The sequence below is a fragment of the Panonychus citri genome, unplaced genomic scaffold (assembly GCF_014898815.1).
Source record: "Panonychus citri isolate SS breed McGregor unplaced genomic scaffold, ASM1489881v1 Contig00140, whole genome shotgun sequence".
NCBI lineage: Eukaryota > Metazoa > Arthropoda > Arachnida > Trombidiformes > Tetranychidae > Panonychus > Panonychus citri.
In genome coordinates, this window is record NW_026515545.1 from 722,194 (window position 1) to 738,580 (window position 16,387).

The following is a 16,387-nucleotide window of genomic DNA, read 5'->3' on the forward strand; positions in this document are numbered from 1 at the left end:
ATGAAAGTAAAACACTTACGCCATCTGACGAGGACAAAGTATTAACTCTCAGCTGATGAATTTTAATCAATTAATGATGATGATGATTAAAGTTTATGCAACTAATTTGATTAAGGATTTTTGGCACTTTTTATTTAATCAAAGAGCTTTAGAATATCTCCTGTTGAACCATATCGGGAAATTGGAACATCAATGGATAGTTTTTTGGCTTTTGTTTCTCTTCTTGGTGGTGGTGATGGTAAACCTTTCGTACTTGGTTGACCAATAATCTTTGGTACTCGAACTGATGATTTGGGTTTTGGGGGTTTCGATTTTCGGGCTTTCGATCTGTACTTAAAACTGTACTTGCAGTAGAAAATTGTTACAGTTACACCAGCTAATAGGAATATTGGTACCCAAAAGGTGGGAATATGACTAAAGAAAGCTTTAAATGAAAGGCCAGTCGCGTTGGCAGTTAATGTTAATGCAAAAAGAATCGTGTGTTCGTAAAGTTTTGAAAAGGCCATAATTGGATTAACCGATAATAAAGGGTTAACACGAGTTGAAATGTAATAATCGGTACACTCAGAGTTTTCACTTCCAAAGCTTAAAACTGGTACTAAAGATGAGATCCAACCAAGAAAATTAATCGAAGCTTGTGATTCACATTTATCTTTCAAACGATTTGATTTCTCTTCAACTTTGGCCATTTCAGTTTGATAAAGAAGAAGATATTCCCATATTAGAGTAATAAAGAAGAAGATTGAAATTAGAGCTAATAATCTAATTTTCCAAGCCATTTTAAAGAGCCATATTAAAGTTAGTAAACATCCTAAACCAGTGGCACCAAATTTGACCGATAAATATTCAGGAGAAATTAATGGATCAGGATGATAGATAATAATCGATGGTAATATTTGATCGGCAAGTGGATGAAGATTAGCCAAATAGTCACAATCACTTATATTCTTGATATTTTCCGGCATCTGGAAGAAAAAATCATCCAGGTTAACTTTTAATTCCAATATTGATCCTCTAGAGTATTCGTTTGTTAATTGTTTATTCAATAGAATCATCAATCTCCTAATTATTTGATAACTTCGTGCACCACAATGATCATTGTTTAAACATTCACATCGAACTTTTTTCTGAGATTCTTCGCAATCTTTCAGTTTAACAATAATCTCCTGACAATCATTGAAGCAATGATCTTTTGAATCTTGTTGAGTTTTTCTCCTCTCTTTGGCCATTTGTATCACCATCGAAGCAGCTTCTTTGAATTTGGATTCACGATTCGTCCCAGAAGATGGATCATATGTGAACATATCTCCACTATCAATCCAATCGGATTTATCAACAGGTTGATAGATTTGTTTATACTCAGGATCCTCTGAATCTTCAGCTTGGTTAAAGGTTGAACCATGTGTTGAACAAATGAAAACAATTAGAGATAAAACTATGAGAACAATGAAAAGACACTTGGTAAGATATTCTGTCATGTTGATTCGGAGCTATTTAGAAAAGGGAGAAAAGAGAAATAGAAAAATGATTAATAAATTACTGAAAAAAGAAAGCTAAATATCAATCATTTAAACTTCTTCAATCACATATTACAATTCTAATTCTAATTTTCACAGATAAAATTACCAACCTTTTAATCTCACAAGTTTCAAGTAGAAAACAATTTAAGATAAGTATTACAATGTAATTGATTTAATTAGCAAAAAAAGAGTCAATGATCAAAATGAATCTGATTAACTCTCACAGTTTTGGTCGTTATTACATCAGTCTAGAAACCGATGTAACTAAAAACGGAATCTAAATTATCGCATGTAACTTGAGAAGCACGACTATCAAATCAATTCTTAATCAAAAACAATTAGTGTTAATTAACAATAATGTCCAAATAATCAAACCAAATGATAAAGAAAAACAATTAATGCTTTCAACTAGTAAACAAAATCGGAGAGAAGAACCTGATTGGTCAGTCAATTTGAGCGCTTTTATTGAATTTCCTAAAAATCGACAATTAAATTAATTAAATGAATAAAAATGGATTTGTAATTTGTTTAGAATTAAATTAAATTTGGTTAGCTACTACTGGTTTTTGTTGGTTAATTGCTTTCGAATTCACAATCTTAATTTGAATCATGATCGTTTTGTTTAGATTAGAAATCCAATTTGAAGCTGAATTTGATATTGCTCGTTAATTGTTACGATTAATTAATGTCATTCCTCTGGTTTTTTCTTGCTATTGTTTTTCTAGCAATTAGAAAAACAATTAGCAAATTAATTTCCTTCACCAAGTTAATCAATGATAACTGAACCGGTTTAATCTTGACACCTCTAGTATTTATGTAACCTTAATCATAACAATAAAACAACAACTAATTACAATCATCACTTTTGATTATAATCATTAGGATTTTCTTCATCTAATTGTTGGGGGATATACAAATAAATATATACAACAATTAAAGGTATATTCTAACTTAATTAAATCAAAATGAATCATCATATGATTACCTCAATGTAAATTAACATACAGAAACACATACAAATGATTAAGTAATCAAAGTAAAACACCAACATCAGAATCAAACAATTAACCATGAAAATTTTAATCATCTTGAGATAATTATGATAACTGACAAAGTTAATTCTCGTAACCAGCAATTTCCAGTTTAATTAACCCCTTTTTTTTACTCCTAATTAACCTAATCATGATTCTCTGAATATTAATAGAAACACAGATTAAGTTTGATCAGATTAATTGCTGGAGAAATTAATTGTGTAAATTTAAATTGTCAATCTTACATTTTCAATGGTAAACTAATTATGATTTCTTGTTCTCATATCTATTAATTGTTGCTCTTTTTAACCAATCAGTTAGCTCATTGTTAAACTATCAAAATTAGATCTCAATTAATCTGGTTAATTGTTGATTATCTTTATGGACATAAATCAGTTTCCATTGTGTCTTTCCCTTTGTTTTGATTTGTGTGGTTAAAATTTGCTCACAATTAACAATTTGTACTAAATTCAGTCTCAGTGAATTAAAAGTGAATTAAAAAAAAATGAGAATCTCAATTGATTTACACCAGTTAATTTTCAAAATTAGAATCACAATTAACTCTTGTAACTTTTTATTTCTTTTTCCTTTCGACTACAATCAAATCTCTCTTTCCATGTAAATGTATCTTTCTCAACAATCTGTTGATTGTCAATCGTAATTTATATTCTCTCCTCTTTTACTACTCTAATTATCTCATCATCATCATCATCACATTGATCATGATCTTTACCATTAATCTGATCAATTTAAGTCCATCACCTCCTCCTCATCTTCCTACCTCCTTGTGATTCCCTCGTCTCTATTTAAGGATGAATTTTTCACGATTTGAGAATGACTTTAATCCAGTTAATCCATTTATCGAGTTGATTAGTTTCTCCCTTTAATCCTTTTACCTTTTTGTTTAGATTTTCCTTTTTTTTTCCTTTTTTCGATGTCGTTTATTTTTCCCTTTTCCTTTTTTACCTTTTAATCTCAGGTAGTTTGAAATTAGAAAAGACCAAAGTGATAAAAATGACGATCAGTATTCGAGAATCTCTTTCAATTAAATTGTCCAATGTTTCTAATTTGCGACAACAATTAGAGAAAAAATCTTTGTTCCCTTTTCGTTATTTTGTGATACTTTTACTCTTCTTCGCGGCCACAATTAGTTTCGCTGTTCGATGTGTCATAAATGTCGCTATATTGGCCATGGTCAACGAAGATTCAACAACGTCAACAGATCAACTTAATTCAACGGTGATAAAAGATGAGGTAAGTTGATTGATTGTAGGGTCGAAATTTTTTATTCACTTCAATCGAAGATGAAAAATGAACAATTAACCAGCTGATTAACGATATTCAAGAAGATGTCATGATAATAACACGAGAATATGCAATGAGAGAGAGAGAGATTGTAATTTATAATCGTTCACCTTGATTATGAACACAATGAAATGATAATCACTGAGTTGATTTAATCTGATTCTGATTTTATTTTCCATTCTCTTTGTTAAATTGTAACAGATTAAATTCAATTGGGACCAACAGGATCAAGGTCTTGTATTGGGAGCCTATTTTTACACATATACGGCCGCTCAAATTATCTCAGGTATTTTGACCGATAAATTCAACGCTGTCCACTTGATGACGGCCTCGCAATTGGCTGCGATCGCTTGTACCTTCTTGTGTCCCATTGCCGCTGAATATGGGATAATCTACCTGGTCGCAGCTCGAATGGCCCTTGGCTTAGCCCATGGGTTATTGTTCCCTTCCTGTTATATACTCATGGAAAGGTGGTTAGTACCCACGGAAAAAGCATTTGCCCAAAGTTGTGTTGCTGTTGGATCAAATTTCGGCATAGTAATTATCATGCCGTTAACCGCTTGGTTATGTGATAATGGATTCGCGGGTGGTTGGCCTTCAGCATTTTATGTAACCGCAGCGGTCAACATTTTATTCATAATTATCTGGATAATCACCATGACTCTTGACCCTTCGGATAATCGTTGGGTATCACAATCGGAGAAAAATTTTCTCGACAAAATGACCAGTGCTAAAGTGGTCAAATCAAAGGTAATTCATCATTAGAAAATATTCACCAATTTTATCATTAACAACAATTAATCTTCATTTTAATCAGATCACCAAAACCCCATGGATTAGCATGTTAACCTCTCTACCTCTTTGGTCAGTTATGATAACTCGTGGTATCAATGGGCTAATCTATTATGCGATTAACACAAAGATACCCGTTTATATGGAAATGGTTCTAGGTTATCAATTACAAGGGAATGGATTAATTAATTCACTTTTTTATGTTGCAATTTGTTCAACTCAATTAATCTCTGGACCAATGGCGAGATGGGTGATTGGTAAAAAATGGTTCTCTAGGACAGTTACTCGAAAAATATTTGAATCGATTGGTAAGTTAATTCTAATAGCATCGAAAACCATCGAAAAACTCTTAATTGTTACAATCTATTTTCTCGTATTCAGCTCTTTTTGGTACTGCTCTTTGTTTGGGTATCATACCAAGTCTTGGAAATCGACCTGACGTGATTATAATTGTTCTAATCGCAAGTATGTTCTGTAATGGATTTACCATTGGAGGTGATACACCGATAGTCATGGAAATGGCTCCGCATCTTGTTGGTACTGCTTTTGGTTTCGCTAATACCCTTGGTTGTGCTTCGGGTTTTATCGCCCCCGTGATAATAGCAGCGATTATTGGTGAACAAGTGAGTATATCGAATTGAACTTTATTTTTTCTCTTTGCATTCAATTTATTATTAATTATTTTCTTTTTTTTCAATCGAAAGGTTCATTCTCAAAGTCTATGGAATACAACATTTTATACTTTCGCTGGGTTACAAATGATCGGAGCTTTTTCATTTTTAACCTTTGCCACAACGAAGCCTCAACCTTGGGGAACAGTTGAAACACCATCAAAACCAAAGGATAAAACGGAAATTAACTCCAATCCGGAAGATCTGTACGATATTTCATCCAAAGTTTAATCCACTGTTATAATCCATCAATACCTCAGATCATCTTTATTGTAGAAATTAATTACAATTTTATTCACTCGCAATTTCATTCATGCAATCATATCGTTGAATTAGTACCCGTTATTCAATTATCATCCCCACTCATCAATTTCATTAACTGTCCTGTTTGAAACAATTAATATTGATAAATGGATTCATTTGTATACAACATTTCATTTGTGACTCCAACATTATCGGGATAATTAATTTGAACATAATTATAATTGGCTTCATGTTGTTGTTGTTGTTGTTGTTGTTGTTGTGGTGGTGGTGGTGGTGGTTGTGGTTGTGGTTGTTGCTGTGGTGATGAGTTGATTGTATTGATTGTATCGGTGGTTGTGTTGATTGTTGTTGTTGTTGTAAATTGTTTTGATTAGTTTGATTATTGTCAAGCTGATTGTTTGTATTATTATTATTGAATTTCGCTCCAGCAACAGCCATGGCGTGAGACAGAGCGATGTCCTTGAATTGGTCATTCTTGGCCACTTCTGCTTTCCGTTTGTAAACCGCTTTCTCATCAATGGACAAGGCTTCCCATTCTGAGGCCACAATTTTTGAAATCTCACCAAAAGAAGCCGATTTATTTTCTTCTTTAATTCGAGCTTGTTTATCTCTAAAAAAATGAGCATAAGCCGATGCCGATTTCTTATTATTCGACGGCTCTTTTTTACGGTTTATTTTCTTCTTCCTTTTAGTCTTAACAACTTTATTTTCCTCTTTCACAGTACTAATAACATTACTATTGGTCGTGGTCGTGGTTGTGCCTGTGCCTGTGGTTGTGGTCGCTATGTGATTGGAGTTGTATTGTTGTTGATGTTGTTGGTGATGGGGATTGTCGTTAGCATCGCCATTGATAACTAACTGATAATTGTTGTAATTAGTTGTCGGCATAACTGCTTGATTGTAAACATAATTGTAATTGTTCCCATCCAAATGATTTGTTAATTGTTGTTGTTGTTGGGGTTGTATTTGATGTTGAGGATTAAGACGCTGCTGCACATTTTGATTAAATTGGTAAACTTGTTGATGTTGTTGCTGCTCAGCTAATTGTTGATTGTTAACAATAGTGTATCCTGAATAATATTGATTGTCACAAACAAGATTATCTGAAACTGTTGATGATGTCCGATCAAAATATTGACCAGAAAGGTAATTACTGTTATCCATATTGGTAGTGATTAACTGATTAGCGAAAAAGTCAAATGTTTAGAACTGAAAATGATCAAAATCCTCTTTTCACTTGGGTAAAAGTTGTTAACTTAACGAGGATCAACGAGGATCTAATGGCGACCTCAATTACTTTTGAAAAAAGAAAAAAAAACAACAGGTGTGGACGGCGAAGAAGAAGATGATGAGGATGATGAGAGAGGGAGGGAAGAGAGAGAGAGAGAGAGAAAGAAAAGGTGAAAATAGAAAGAGACACAGACAGAGGAACAGGTAAGAGATAAAAGGAATGTAGAAAGAGGGAAGGTAAGTAAAAGGTACAACAAGTTATTAAGGTTATCCAAGTTATTCGGACTTGAAGTTATCCCAGGTAATACAATTTTTAGAAATCAGACTAATTAGTAAGTTCTAATTAAAAACAGATCATCGATTTGACGAAAGAAAATGAAAACTTTTGTCTTCTCTTTAGCAACGAAAATTTTATCCTTCAAAATTTTCTAAAATTTATCATTTTACTCCTCGAAAAATAGTAAATTAATTATATTATTAATTATTCAAGTTCTATAAAAAAAAAGTTTTCTTAAATCTCATTAGTCTTCATCTCTACGATCATTAGATGATATAAACATATTCGTGATAATTAAATCCGATTGTTAATTGTAAACGGTAAATCTCACTAATGATGGGACAGCAATTGAAATGTAACACATTAAAGGGGAGATGATGAGCTTGACAATTAACTTTTTCCCCATAAATTGGTTCCAATCAAGATGAGAATTTAAATGTTGATACAAATTAAAAAGGACTCGAAAGTAAATCAAATGATAATCGAAAGACGAAATTAGTCCCATTAATAGTGTTGCAAACTAAAAGCAATTAACATTAATCTTAATCCATTTTGTATCAGAAAATTAATCGTTAATCAAATTGTGTTATCACTTTTTCACTTTTAATGATATTAAATGAGTAACGATCACAAACAATCAATTTTGAGAAACAATAACGATCATCACAATTAGATGATTGTTTTTTATTTCTTTTTCTCTATTGATGATGATGATGATGATGATACACATTCTATATAAATACACAAATTAAGGAAATGTTAGAGTGAAAGTGAGAGAGAAATGTTAATTGTTTCAACGTAAATAAAGAAAAACAAATCAACAATTAAGATGAAAAGGCTTAAATCGGTAATAAGGAAACCAAATGGTACAAATTAATGTTCACAATCGATAAACAAACAGAATGAAACACTAATTGTTGATACAATTGTCTTCTCACCATAAATATAATGATGATCAAGAAATTGGTTATAATATATAAATTAACAATCAACGGTTTCCCTTTTCCGTTGAAGCTTGAATATTACAGTTGATGAACTTTTCATGATGATAATGGTTTCAGTTGAGAATTGAAAAGATCGGCAGGTAGAGCGATAAATACTGATCTCAGGCCAGAGAGAGAGAGAGAGAGCGATAATTGTTAATGGTTATTTAGGGAAATCCGATACATCCTTTCTCAATTTAGAAAAGCCAATCACAATTTAATGATGATTAAGAAAACAAATTAAATGAGAAAGTGAGAGTAGTGAAAATGTAACAATCAATTGGTGTGTTCGTACACAGATAATAAAAGGGGAAAGTATTAATATAAATTGTAACCTTTATCGTCGATTTAAATCATTTGACATATTATCGAGTTAAAGTGAACAACAATTAGATTTGATTGTTAGAAAATCAAAAATTAAGATTGAACATTTCGTTGGAACTTTTTTTTATCTCGTCAAAGTATCAATCGTTTTGGCGCTTATTTCGTATTCGTTTTGTTTTTATTTCAATTTTAAATTCTGTTTTTGTTGTTGATTAAACTATTGTGTTAATTGTGTGGAAATTGTGATTGCTTTTGATGGATTCCTATGGATATTTGTGGTCACATATCGTTCAGTTTTCCTAATGGAAACTGGATATGTTATTGGTGATTGATTTTCTTATTAATCACATTGGTGTTTTTATTTTGTTCTTATGCTCAAACGGAAGCATTAATTTTCTCAATGGTGTTTCTCAATTCAGCAAACTTGTTCATGGGATAATCGTTTGAATGAGATATGTTATTCTCGTTAATTATTTTAATCATATTTGGATCTGGTCAATTAATCATGGTTTCATGTGATGATGATTGTGGTGAGTACGTTTTTCATCTTCCAATTCATGATTGCGATGAAATGATCAGACTAATCAAATGGAGTTTGTGATTATTTTTACTCGTTCGTTGAAAAGATTTAATTTCCTAACGATAGAAAGTGATCTTCCTTTTCTAATTATGTGACGATTAATTGATATTTTAATCGTTTACTTAGAATGTGGTATTGAAGCCGGTGCTCAAAGTCGCATATTCATGGGGAAAGAGGCGACACCCAATAAGTACCCGTGGATGGCTCATATAAGGTAAATTGTCTCAATTGTGATTAACTTTTTTTTCTCACAATTTTTTTTTTGGATTTTCATTGTTCATTTAGATTTAAATTGAATCTACATGATAATCGATATGTTAAATGTGGTGGAAGTTTAATTGACAATCAGCACGTAATGACAGCGGCTCATTGCATTTTCGATGAGTTTGGAGTTCTAAGGAAACGGAAATTAACCGAAGTTTATCTCGGTGCTCATAGTATATCCAAAGATTTGGACAATAAACATAGTGTTTCCAAATTTATTTACGATAAACGTTTCGATATCACAGAGCGTAAACTTGATTTTGATTTTGCGATTCTAAAGTTAAGTAAACCCGTTCAATATACGGAAGATATTTATCCAATTTGTATTCCCGATGCCAATATCAAAGAGTATGAGAGCTTGATTGTTACCGGTTGGGGTAAACTTTCTGAAATCGAGGGTGCACCCGATAAACTTAATGAAGTTGAAGTGGATTATATTGATAGTAAGTAATTTGTTATTCTCTTTAATTTTTGGTACATTCAATTAATTGTTATGTTTTCCATCAAATTAACAGAAACAAAGTGTAACAAAATGAATTATGAGTTCACTTTAAGAGTTCGAGGTGTTATCGAGACTTATCCTGGTGAATACGCTAGTTTGGTCACTCCGATCCATGAAAGTCATATGTGCGCCATAGATACAAACACCGGTGGGGGTTCTTGTATCGGTGACTCGGGTGGACCTTTGATGTACAAAAATCCAGAAAATCATCGTTGGTACGCTGTAGGTTTGGTTTCTGGGGGATATGGTGTTTGTGGTAACATAAATATACCAACACTTTACACCATCGTTGCCAAATACAAGAAATTTATCCAAAAATATGCAACTGAAAGTCAAATTTGCAGTTTGTAAATCATGTTAATTTAGTTTAACAATCAAGTTTAATAAAACGAACAATTTTCACAAGTAATAACGACCACAATTTGAATCATCAAATTTTTCTCAAACTCTCTTTTTTTCATCCCATCACCAAATCATTCCCACTTTTACTCAATTAGTTAATTGGATTAACATCTTCTTATCCAAATTCAAATTATGAAAATTTGAATTCTCTAAAATCGATTAGTCAAATTAATCGATCTCAGTTAGTTACAACTCTAGATAATAGATGGTAGTAGTTGCATGGAATTAGAGAAGAGAAAGAGAGAAAGAGAGAGAAGAAGAGAAAAAAAGAGAGAAAGAGAGAGAGAGAGAGAGAGAGAGATAAACATGATAACTTGTCAGTAGAATTTTTTACTCACTGAATTAGTTAATTTTTCTAGTTACACGGAATCACTTTAATAAGAATTGTAATTTAAAGTGAATCGAAAACAAAAATTTGGAACAAAATTTGCAAGAAAATACAAAAATTTGATAGAAAAGCTGAAAATGATAACAAAGGGCTTAACGAAGCCTCCCATAGAGGTCGCCCGGTGTTAACGCTGTTTTGTCAGCAACCAGAATTCTGGTTCCATTTTGCTTTCACTTTTATTTCTGTAAAGATTTGTTTTTTAGTCTTTGCGACCGTTTATTACCTGTGATTACGATAATATCTTCCGTTTGGCGATCGATTGTTGAAATATATTTGGTTCATCATTCTGCCCACTTTCTTCATGAGTTTTCTTCCTTTTCTATACTTGTAAATTTCTCCCTTTTCCTCCACTCATCCCTCATCCCTCCCTCCCTTTTTACCTTTACCACCACCACCACCACCAACCATGGCTACAGCTCCAGAAGCATCAGCAGCATTACCACCTATGTCGGCTCAAGCCTTCTGTCTTAGACGGAATAACCATTCATCGGATATGTCAGAACACTTTGAGAGGATGTTTAAGGAGGAATCAATGGTTGATGTTACCCTATCCTGTGGTGATGGTTCAATCCGTGCTCATAAAATGGTTCTTAGCGCGTGTTCATCTTATTTCAAAAACATTTTCAGCAAATTTATCAATCCATACCAATATCCTGTTGTTATCATGAAAGACATGCCATTTGCTGATTTACGCGCCATCGTTGAATTTATTTATCGGGGAGAAGTTTTTGTACCACAAGAACAGTTAGCATCTGTACTGAAAAGCGCGGAAAGCCTTAAAGTAAAAGGATTATCGGAAGTCAATGCAACTAAAAGTCTTGTACCACATGAGGGTGGAGGTGGGGAAACATCAGCACAAACTAGCCGAGGAAAGAAAGGACGTAAAACAAATACAACCAGTTCAGATGGATCACCTTCTAATTTTGCTTTTCAAGGAGTTCAAAGGTTCCAATGTCATATATGCCATCAAGGTTTCACCGCAAAACGTAATCTCCAGCGACACATGCAGATCCATTCATATTATCGGAATAAATTTGAGTGTGATTTATGTGGTAAAAAGTTTTCTTGGAAGCATGGACTCAACAGTCACAAAGAGAAAACACATAATATCAATGTATGACATTAAACTTAATAATCAATTATATCTCTATCACCATGAATGAGCCAATCAACCATTTAAACACCACCACCACCACCACCATAACAACAACAACAACAACAACAAACCCAACCTCTTCATTTGACAAAAAAAAATTACAAAATATATACACATTCACAACCAACACATACCATGTCTCACCTCTATTTGGACAATAAAGAACGGGCTATTGTCGGATAATATATTTCCCTTTAACCCGATAATGATCATCATAAAAAACTAACTCAATTCATCTGAATTATTTTCCAAATCAGTAAATTGTGAAAACATTTCAATCAAATATTGACAACATGCAACATCTTAACATCAACACAACACAAAACTCAAAAGTGCCTGGTAGATGATGAAAGACTATGTAACTTGATGAAAAAAAAAGAGATGAAATCGGTTGACTGAATTTGTGAAAACAAAGAAAAAATTACATCACAAATGAACATAGTTAATTAACCAATCGTAATTAATTTAAATTCGATTGTAGTTATTCATCAATTTGTGGATATTGTTACATAATTTGTGGTGAAATGAAAGCCAGAAGGATAATCATTCATAATTTTCTTTTTCTCTCTCTTCCTTTTCACTATTTAAGAATTTTTTTTTTATTTATATTCTAAACAAATTAGTTAATATTATGTGTATATAAGTTTAATTCGATGATTAGTTCGAACTGTTCAACTATTCTGCATGATAAGCATAAGTTTTCATTCGATTGACCATTGATCGATGTCGTTTCTGTCTTAGTCTCTCTTGAGCTGCTTTTTCATATCGTTCTCGTCTCATCTCAATTGTCACTGGATCTTCGGGAGGAGGAATCGATTCCTCTGCTTCGGTTATATAAACTCTTAATTTATCCATACAATCAGCTAAATTAAGAGAACTCGTTCTTGTCTTCTGGGATCTAATTATCCATTCGCCTTCTTTGTTTATTGAATTCTTATGCTATGGGAATAGATGAAATCAATAGAAAAAGGATAAAGAGTGAAAAGGAAAGAAGAAAAAAAAAAGAAAATTAAAATAATCTTGTAATCACATTACAATAATTGAAGAATGTAAACAATTAAAATCGTGTGTTTTCTAAATTGTAATTGATACATTTTTAGAAATTTATAAGAATAATCACTGGAATTAACTTTATCCTAGTTAATTCTTGTCAATCTATCACCAAAACAATGTGGTGACAATTTGCTTATATCGAAAGGTTTAATTGTAATTTTTTTTTTGAACAAGAAAGGTTAAGCTCAAAGCTTAATTTGAATCGTGAACATCCTGATGATACTTACTAATAAAGCTAATTTATCTCTCACAGGTTCAGGAATCCAATCGGCTTCAGATAATTTAAATGTAATCGTCACTTTGGTATTACTTTTATTAACATTTTGTCCTCCTGGTTTACTAGCTCTAACTCTAGTTACTGTTAATTTGTCAACTGGAATATAACCATTAAATTTATCTGATGACTGTGAAACCTTTAAAAGATTAAATTGAAATAATTTAAAAAAAAAAAAATAAACGCAAATGATTACAAAACGAGTGACAAACCTCAACATTTCTAAATGGATCCAATTTACTATTAGGATAAATTTTCTCTAAGCTGTGATCACTTTTAAATTCAGGTACCTCATGAAAACATCTCACCAGATTCCATCTTCCAACAGCCAACGAATTACCAGGTAGCCAACATTTCACACGATTAATTAATTTAAAAGTAGAAGCCATTGATATCTAGAAAATAAATCATCACAAAAGAAAGAAAAAAAAATGAGAGAAAAAAACAAGACACAAAAACAAAACCAACTAAAGAGATCAAATCACTTACCTTAAAAGTGTTCCCTTAACAATTCATCAGCTACAACGTTTACTTGTAATTTAGAAACAACAGTTAAACAAATACAAATGAAAATTGGAACCACAATTAAGAGTTAATTTAATTAAGATGTTTCCTTCAGTCACATTGGAAGAATAATAAACAAGCTGTGGAAATAACGTTCTCTCCTATTCTAACCTAAGATGCTCGATGAATAGACTTTTCTTTTGAGAAATTTTTGTTTACATTTTGATTCCAATTCTAAATCAAGTTAATCATTGAGATTATTGGTGGAATATTTTGTTTAATTCATATTCTTTTTTTTTGATGTTATTTTTACATTCCATTTCTGTTGAGTGACCACTAGAAACTGGACAGTGAATTAGATTCTGTTTATCTCTTTCTGGTTGGTGTTTTCTTTCAAACGTTCTGGTTACCAACCAAAAGTAGAGAGACTAATTTATTAACCCATTTTTATTGGGTTATCTCATTTATTTTCCTGTGTTAATTATGGTTTAAACTGTTGTTTTTTTCTCTATTGATTTGTGTTCTTTTGTTTGTTTTATAGTTATTTATTTTTCTCCCATATTCATTGAAAGGCAATGAATCTCACTGCCTTGTTAAAACATGTCATCTGTATTTTAACTGTTGGATTGATCAATTTATTTCTATTAACTAATAGTTTCTCTGTGGATAAAAAATTGATTTCTATTCAAGCCAATGGTTTAATTACAGCTTTAGGTGATTTTGATTCGGACAAATTAACGGACCTTTTTATCATTAGTCCAGCTCGTAATTCATTCCAGGTTTTGAGAGCAACCAATAAACCCGATTTCATTTATGATTCTAATCTTGAATGTAATGTTTCTGGACATGGAGAGTCAATTGTTGGCCTTATACCGGGAGATTTTTCGGGTAAAGCTTTTATGGATGTCGTTGTGATCACTCGAGATTCTGATCATTCAATTGGTGATAATGATCAGCTTAACCTTTACCTCGTACCTGGAGATAGGAATCACTTGGAGTGTCGTTACCTTAGAGATAAAATGTTTTTCGCTCAAGTTACTCACCAGCCTTTAGCATTGGACTATAATGGTGATATGATTGTCGATCTATTTGCTCGTGATATAAATGGCCAACGATATATTTACACTTCGATTAAAGAATCTAATGTTACTCGTGTAAATTTAACCAATACCGAGAGTAATATTGGTAAAATTCGTTCACCAAATAGCAATGGTTTCATTGATTTAAATGGAGACTTTAGAAGTGATCTTATTATCGAGAATGATAAATCAATGGAATATTGGTATCATTCGTCTGGTGGTTTCGTTAAAACTAAAGAAATACCTTATCCTAATTATAAATTAATTGGCCTATCAACTCTCGCTGATATGAATGGTGACGGAATCGTTGATCATATATTACCTGTTTGTAGTGATTCCAGTTGCTCATCAACATCAACCTTATTAGCTTTAGATGGAGCTAAAAATGAATGGTTCATTGTAAATGATAATTTTCCTGATGTATCATCATCATCATCATCATCATCATCACCTCCACCTCCTGGATCATCATTACTATTTTCTGTGGCTACAGATGATTCGGCGAAATTTATTTTCCCCTTAAAACTACGTCAAGCTGATGTTGATGGTGATGGTTTTCCTGATCTACTTGGATTAATGAAGTCAAAAGATAAACCAAACATTAAAGTGATTATATTACAAAATATCAAGAACGCAACAAATCCTCTTGGAAGATCATTTGTGCCTCGTTGGTTAATCGAAGGTGGTTACGAGTCAACCAATCTACCAATTCTAACGGCCTGGGCTGATATAAGTGAAGATGGTAAGGCTGACGTGATAATTAACTCGCAAGGTTCAGGCAAATCTAATTATGCCATATCAGTGGTATTAAATGACCAAATGTACGATGCGTGTTTCCTCAAAGTTTTGGTTACCAGTGGTCTTTGTTATGGTGACTGTCCATCTATTGAGAAAACAATTGACGGATCAGCACCAGCATCTCCTATTCCTTATGGTACCAATCAACCAGGTCCTGCAATAACCTATCAATTAGTTGATGCTTCTGGAAATCGTCGAGCAGGATTTGCTGGACAATTATCTCAATCGTCCGATTTTAGTTTACAAATGCCCTACACAATATTTGGCCTTGGTCAATTTCCCAATTTTGTTGATAACCTCACCGCTTCCATACCTGCAGCGGAAGATAATTCTGTAAGAGTTAGTTCATGGCTTCAAATTGTTCCTGATGCTCAGGTTGTTGTTATCCCTTATCCACCCAGTGATCCAAAAATATGGCGAACCAAATTATTTATTACTCCAAGTGACATTGTCATCTCAACCTTAATCACCTTAACCTGTATATGTGTTGTTCTGGCTTTAATTATCCTCCTCCTCCACCGAAAAGAAGTACTTGAAGATCTGGCAGAACACGAAGAATACAAAAGACATTGGCCTGAAAGCAGATAATTAACTAATTACCACTAATTGTAATGATAACAATTCTAATCTCTTACAAAACAATGTTTTCTTTTCCTTTCTCTCTCTCTCTCTCTTTCCCTTCATTGTATTAGTAATTTACTTTTAAACCAAAAAGAAAAACCTTAAGCCAAATACATATACAATATTTCACTAAATTAAATTGTTCACCTAATTAATTGTAATAGAAAATAAAACAAATTCCCTTCAACTATTAATATTTACGAGTTACGAGGTTAAAAAATGAGACAAAAGATGGAGGGAAATGAAAGTAAATACGACAGGTAAAGTCGACAAGTCGAAAGAAGATCAAATTGATTAGATGAACGAACGAATAATTTACGAGTCGAATCCAAACAATTTGTACATTTAACATTCTCTCGAAAATCGAGT

The 16,387-nt window shown here is 32.4% G+C and overlaps 7 protein-coding genes across 7 annotated transcripts; 4 read left to right on the plus strand and 3 right to left on the minus strand.

Annotated features, from left to right (window-relative positions):
- Positions 1-105: 105 nt before the first annotated feature.
- LOC128394695 (uncharacterized) lies at positions 106-1,935 on the minus strand. The gene is made up of 2 exons (XM_053355051.1): positions 1,631-1,935; positions 106-1,490 (listed from the first exon to the last, which is right to left on the minus strand). Exon 2 carries the CDS (start codon positions 1,476-1,478, stop codon positions 135-137), a length of 1,344 nt encoding a protein of 447 aa, XP_053211026.1. The 5' UTR covers positions 1,479-1,490; positions 1,631-1,935; the 3' UTR covers positions 106-134.
- Positions 1,936-3,043: 1,108 nt separating this feature from the next.
- On the plus strand, positions 3,044-5,751 carry LOC128394688 (putative inorganic phosphate cotransporter). Its single transcript, XM_053355044.1, has 5 exons — positions 3,044-3,805; positions 4,058-4,606; positions 4,674-4,956; positions 5,030-5,271; positions 5,353-5,751. The coding sequence occupies exons 1-5, from the start codon at positions 3,566-3,568 to the stop codon at positions 5,548-5,550; spliced, it is 1,512 nt and encodes a 503-aa protein (XP_053211019.1). The 5' UTR covers positions 3,044-3,565; the 3' UTR covers positions 5,551-5,751.
- Positions 5,546-7,351, minus strand: LOC128394702 (putative uncharacterized protein DDB_G0272516). The gene has a single exon (XM_053355061.1). The coding sequence runs from the start codon at positions 6,745-6,747 to the stop codon at positions 5,695-5,697; it is 1,053 nt and encodes a 350-aa protein (XP_053211036.1). The 5' UTR covers positions 6,748-7,351; the 3' UTR covers positions 5,546-5,694.
- Positions 7,352-8,365: 1,014 nt separating this feature from the next.
- LOC128394704 (clotting factor G beta subunit-like) lies at positions 8,366-10,143 on the plus strand. Its single transcript, XM_053355063.1, has 4 exons — positions 8,366-8,927; positions 9,104-9,191; positions 9,263-9,684; positions 9,757-10,143. The coding sequence occupies exons 1-4, from the start codon at positions 8,852-8,854 to the stop codon at positions 10,092-10,094; spliced, it is 924 nt and encodes a 307-aa protein (XP_053211038.1). The 5' UTR covers positions 8,366-8,851; the 3' UTR covers positions 10,095-10,143.
- A 316-nt stretch (positions 10,144-10,459) lies between these two features.
- LOC128394707 (protein tramtrack, beta isoform-like) lies at positions 10,460-11,915 on the plus strand. The gene has a single exon (XM_053355067.1). It carries the CDS (start codon positions 10,940-10,942, stop codon positions 11,651-11,653), a length of 714 nt encoding a protein of 237 aa, XP_053211042.1. The 5' UTR covers positions 10,460-10,939; the 3' UTR covers positions 11,654-11,915.
- A 211-nt stretch (positions 11,916-12,126) lies between these two features.
- LOC128394708 (peptidyl-tRNA hydrolase ICT1, mitochondrial-like) lies at positions 12,127-13,666 on the minus strand. Its single transcript, XM_053355068.1, has 4 exons — positions 13,506-13,666; positions 13,229-13,411; positions 12,970-13,155; positions 12,127-12,628 (listed from the first exon to the last, which is right to left on the minus strand). The coding sequence occupies exons 2-4, from the start codon at positions 13,403-13,405 to the stop codon at positions 12,365-12,367; spliced, it is 627 nt and encodes a 208-aa protein (XP_053211043.1). The 5' UTR covers positions 13,406-13,411; positions 13,506-13,666; the 3' UTR covers positions 12,127-12,364.
- Positions 13,667-13,732: 66 nt separating this feature from the next.
- On the plus strand, positions 13,733-16,212 carry LOC128394683 (T-cell immunomodulatory protein-like). Its single transcript, XM_053355039.1, has one exon. It carries the CDS (start codon positions 14,096-14,098, stop codon positions 15,983-15,985), a length of 1,890 nt encoding a protein of 629 aa, XP_053211014.1. The 5' UTR covers positions 13,733-14,095; the 3' UTR covers positions 15,986-16,212.
- Positions 16,213-16,387: the final 175 nt, after the last annotated feature.

Bases quoted from the DNA above. Each gene is read 5' to 3' on its own strand.
- LOC128394707 (XM_053355067.1), top strand. From the start codon at position 10,940: ATGGCTACAGCTCCAGAAGCATCAGCAGCATTACCACCTATGTCGGCT.
- LOC128394688 (XM_053355044.1), top strand. From the start codon at position 3,566: ATGACGATCAGTATTCGAGAATCTCTTTCAATTAAATTGTCCAATGTT. The intron at 4,957-5,029 runs GTAAGTTAATTC...TCTCGTATTCAG, and splicing joins AAAAATATTTGAATCGATTG to CTCTTTTTGGTACTGCTCTT. The intron at 5,272-5,352 runs GTGAGTATATCG...TTCAATCGAAAG, and splicing joins CAGCGATTATTGGTGAACAA to GTTCATTCTCAAAGTCTATG.
- LOC128394683 (XM_053355039.1), top strand. From the start codon at position 14,096: ATGAATCTCACTGCCTTGTTAAAACATGTCATCTGTATTTTAACTGTT.
- LOC128394708 (XM_053355068.1), bottom strand. From the start codon at position 13,405: ATGGCTTCTACTTTTAAATTAATTAATCGTGTGAAATGTTGGCTACCT. The intron at 13,156-13,228 runs GTTTGTCACTCG...AATCTTTTAAAG, and splicing joins ATCCATTTAGAAATGTTGAG to GTTTCACAGTCATCAGATAA. The intron at 12,629-12,969 runs GTAAGTATCATC...CTATTCCCATAG, and splicing joins GAGATAAATTAGCTTTATTA to CATAAGAATTCAATAAACAA.
- LOC128394704 (XM_053355063.1), top strand. From the start codon at position 8,852: ATGTTATTCTCGTTAATTATTTTAATCATATTTGGATCTGGTCAATTA. The intron at 8,928-9,103 runs GTGAGTACGTTT...TCGTTTACTTAG, and splicing joins TTCATGTGATGATGATTGTG to AATGTGGTATTGAAGCCGGT. The intron at 9,192-9,262 runs GTAAATTGTCTC...TTGTTCATTTAG, and splicing joins CCGTGGATGGCTCATATAAG to ATTTAAATTGAATCTACATG.
- LOC128394695 (XM_053355051.1), bottom strand. From the start codon at position 1,478: ATGACAGAATATCTTACCAAGTGTCTTTTCATTGTTCTCATAGTTTTA.
- LOC128394702 (XM_053355061.1), bottom strand. From the start codon at position 6,747: ATGGATAACAGTAATTACCTTTCTGGTCAATATTTTGATCGGACATCA.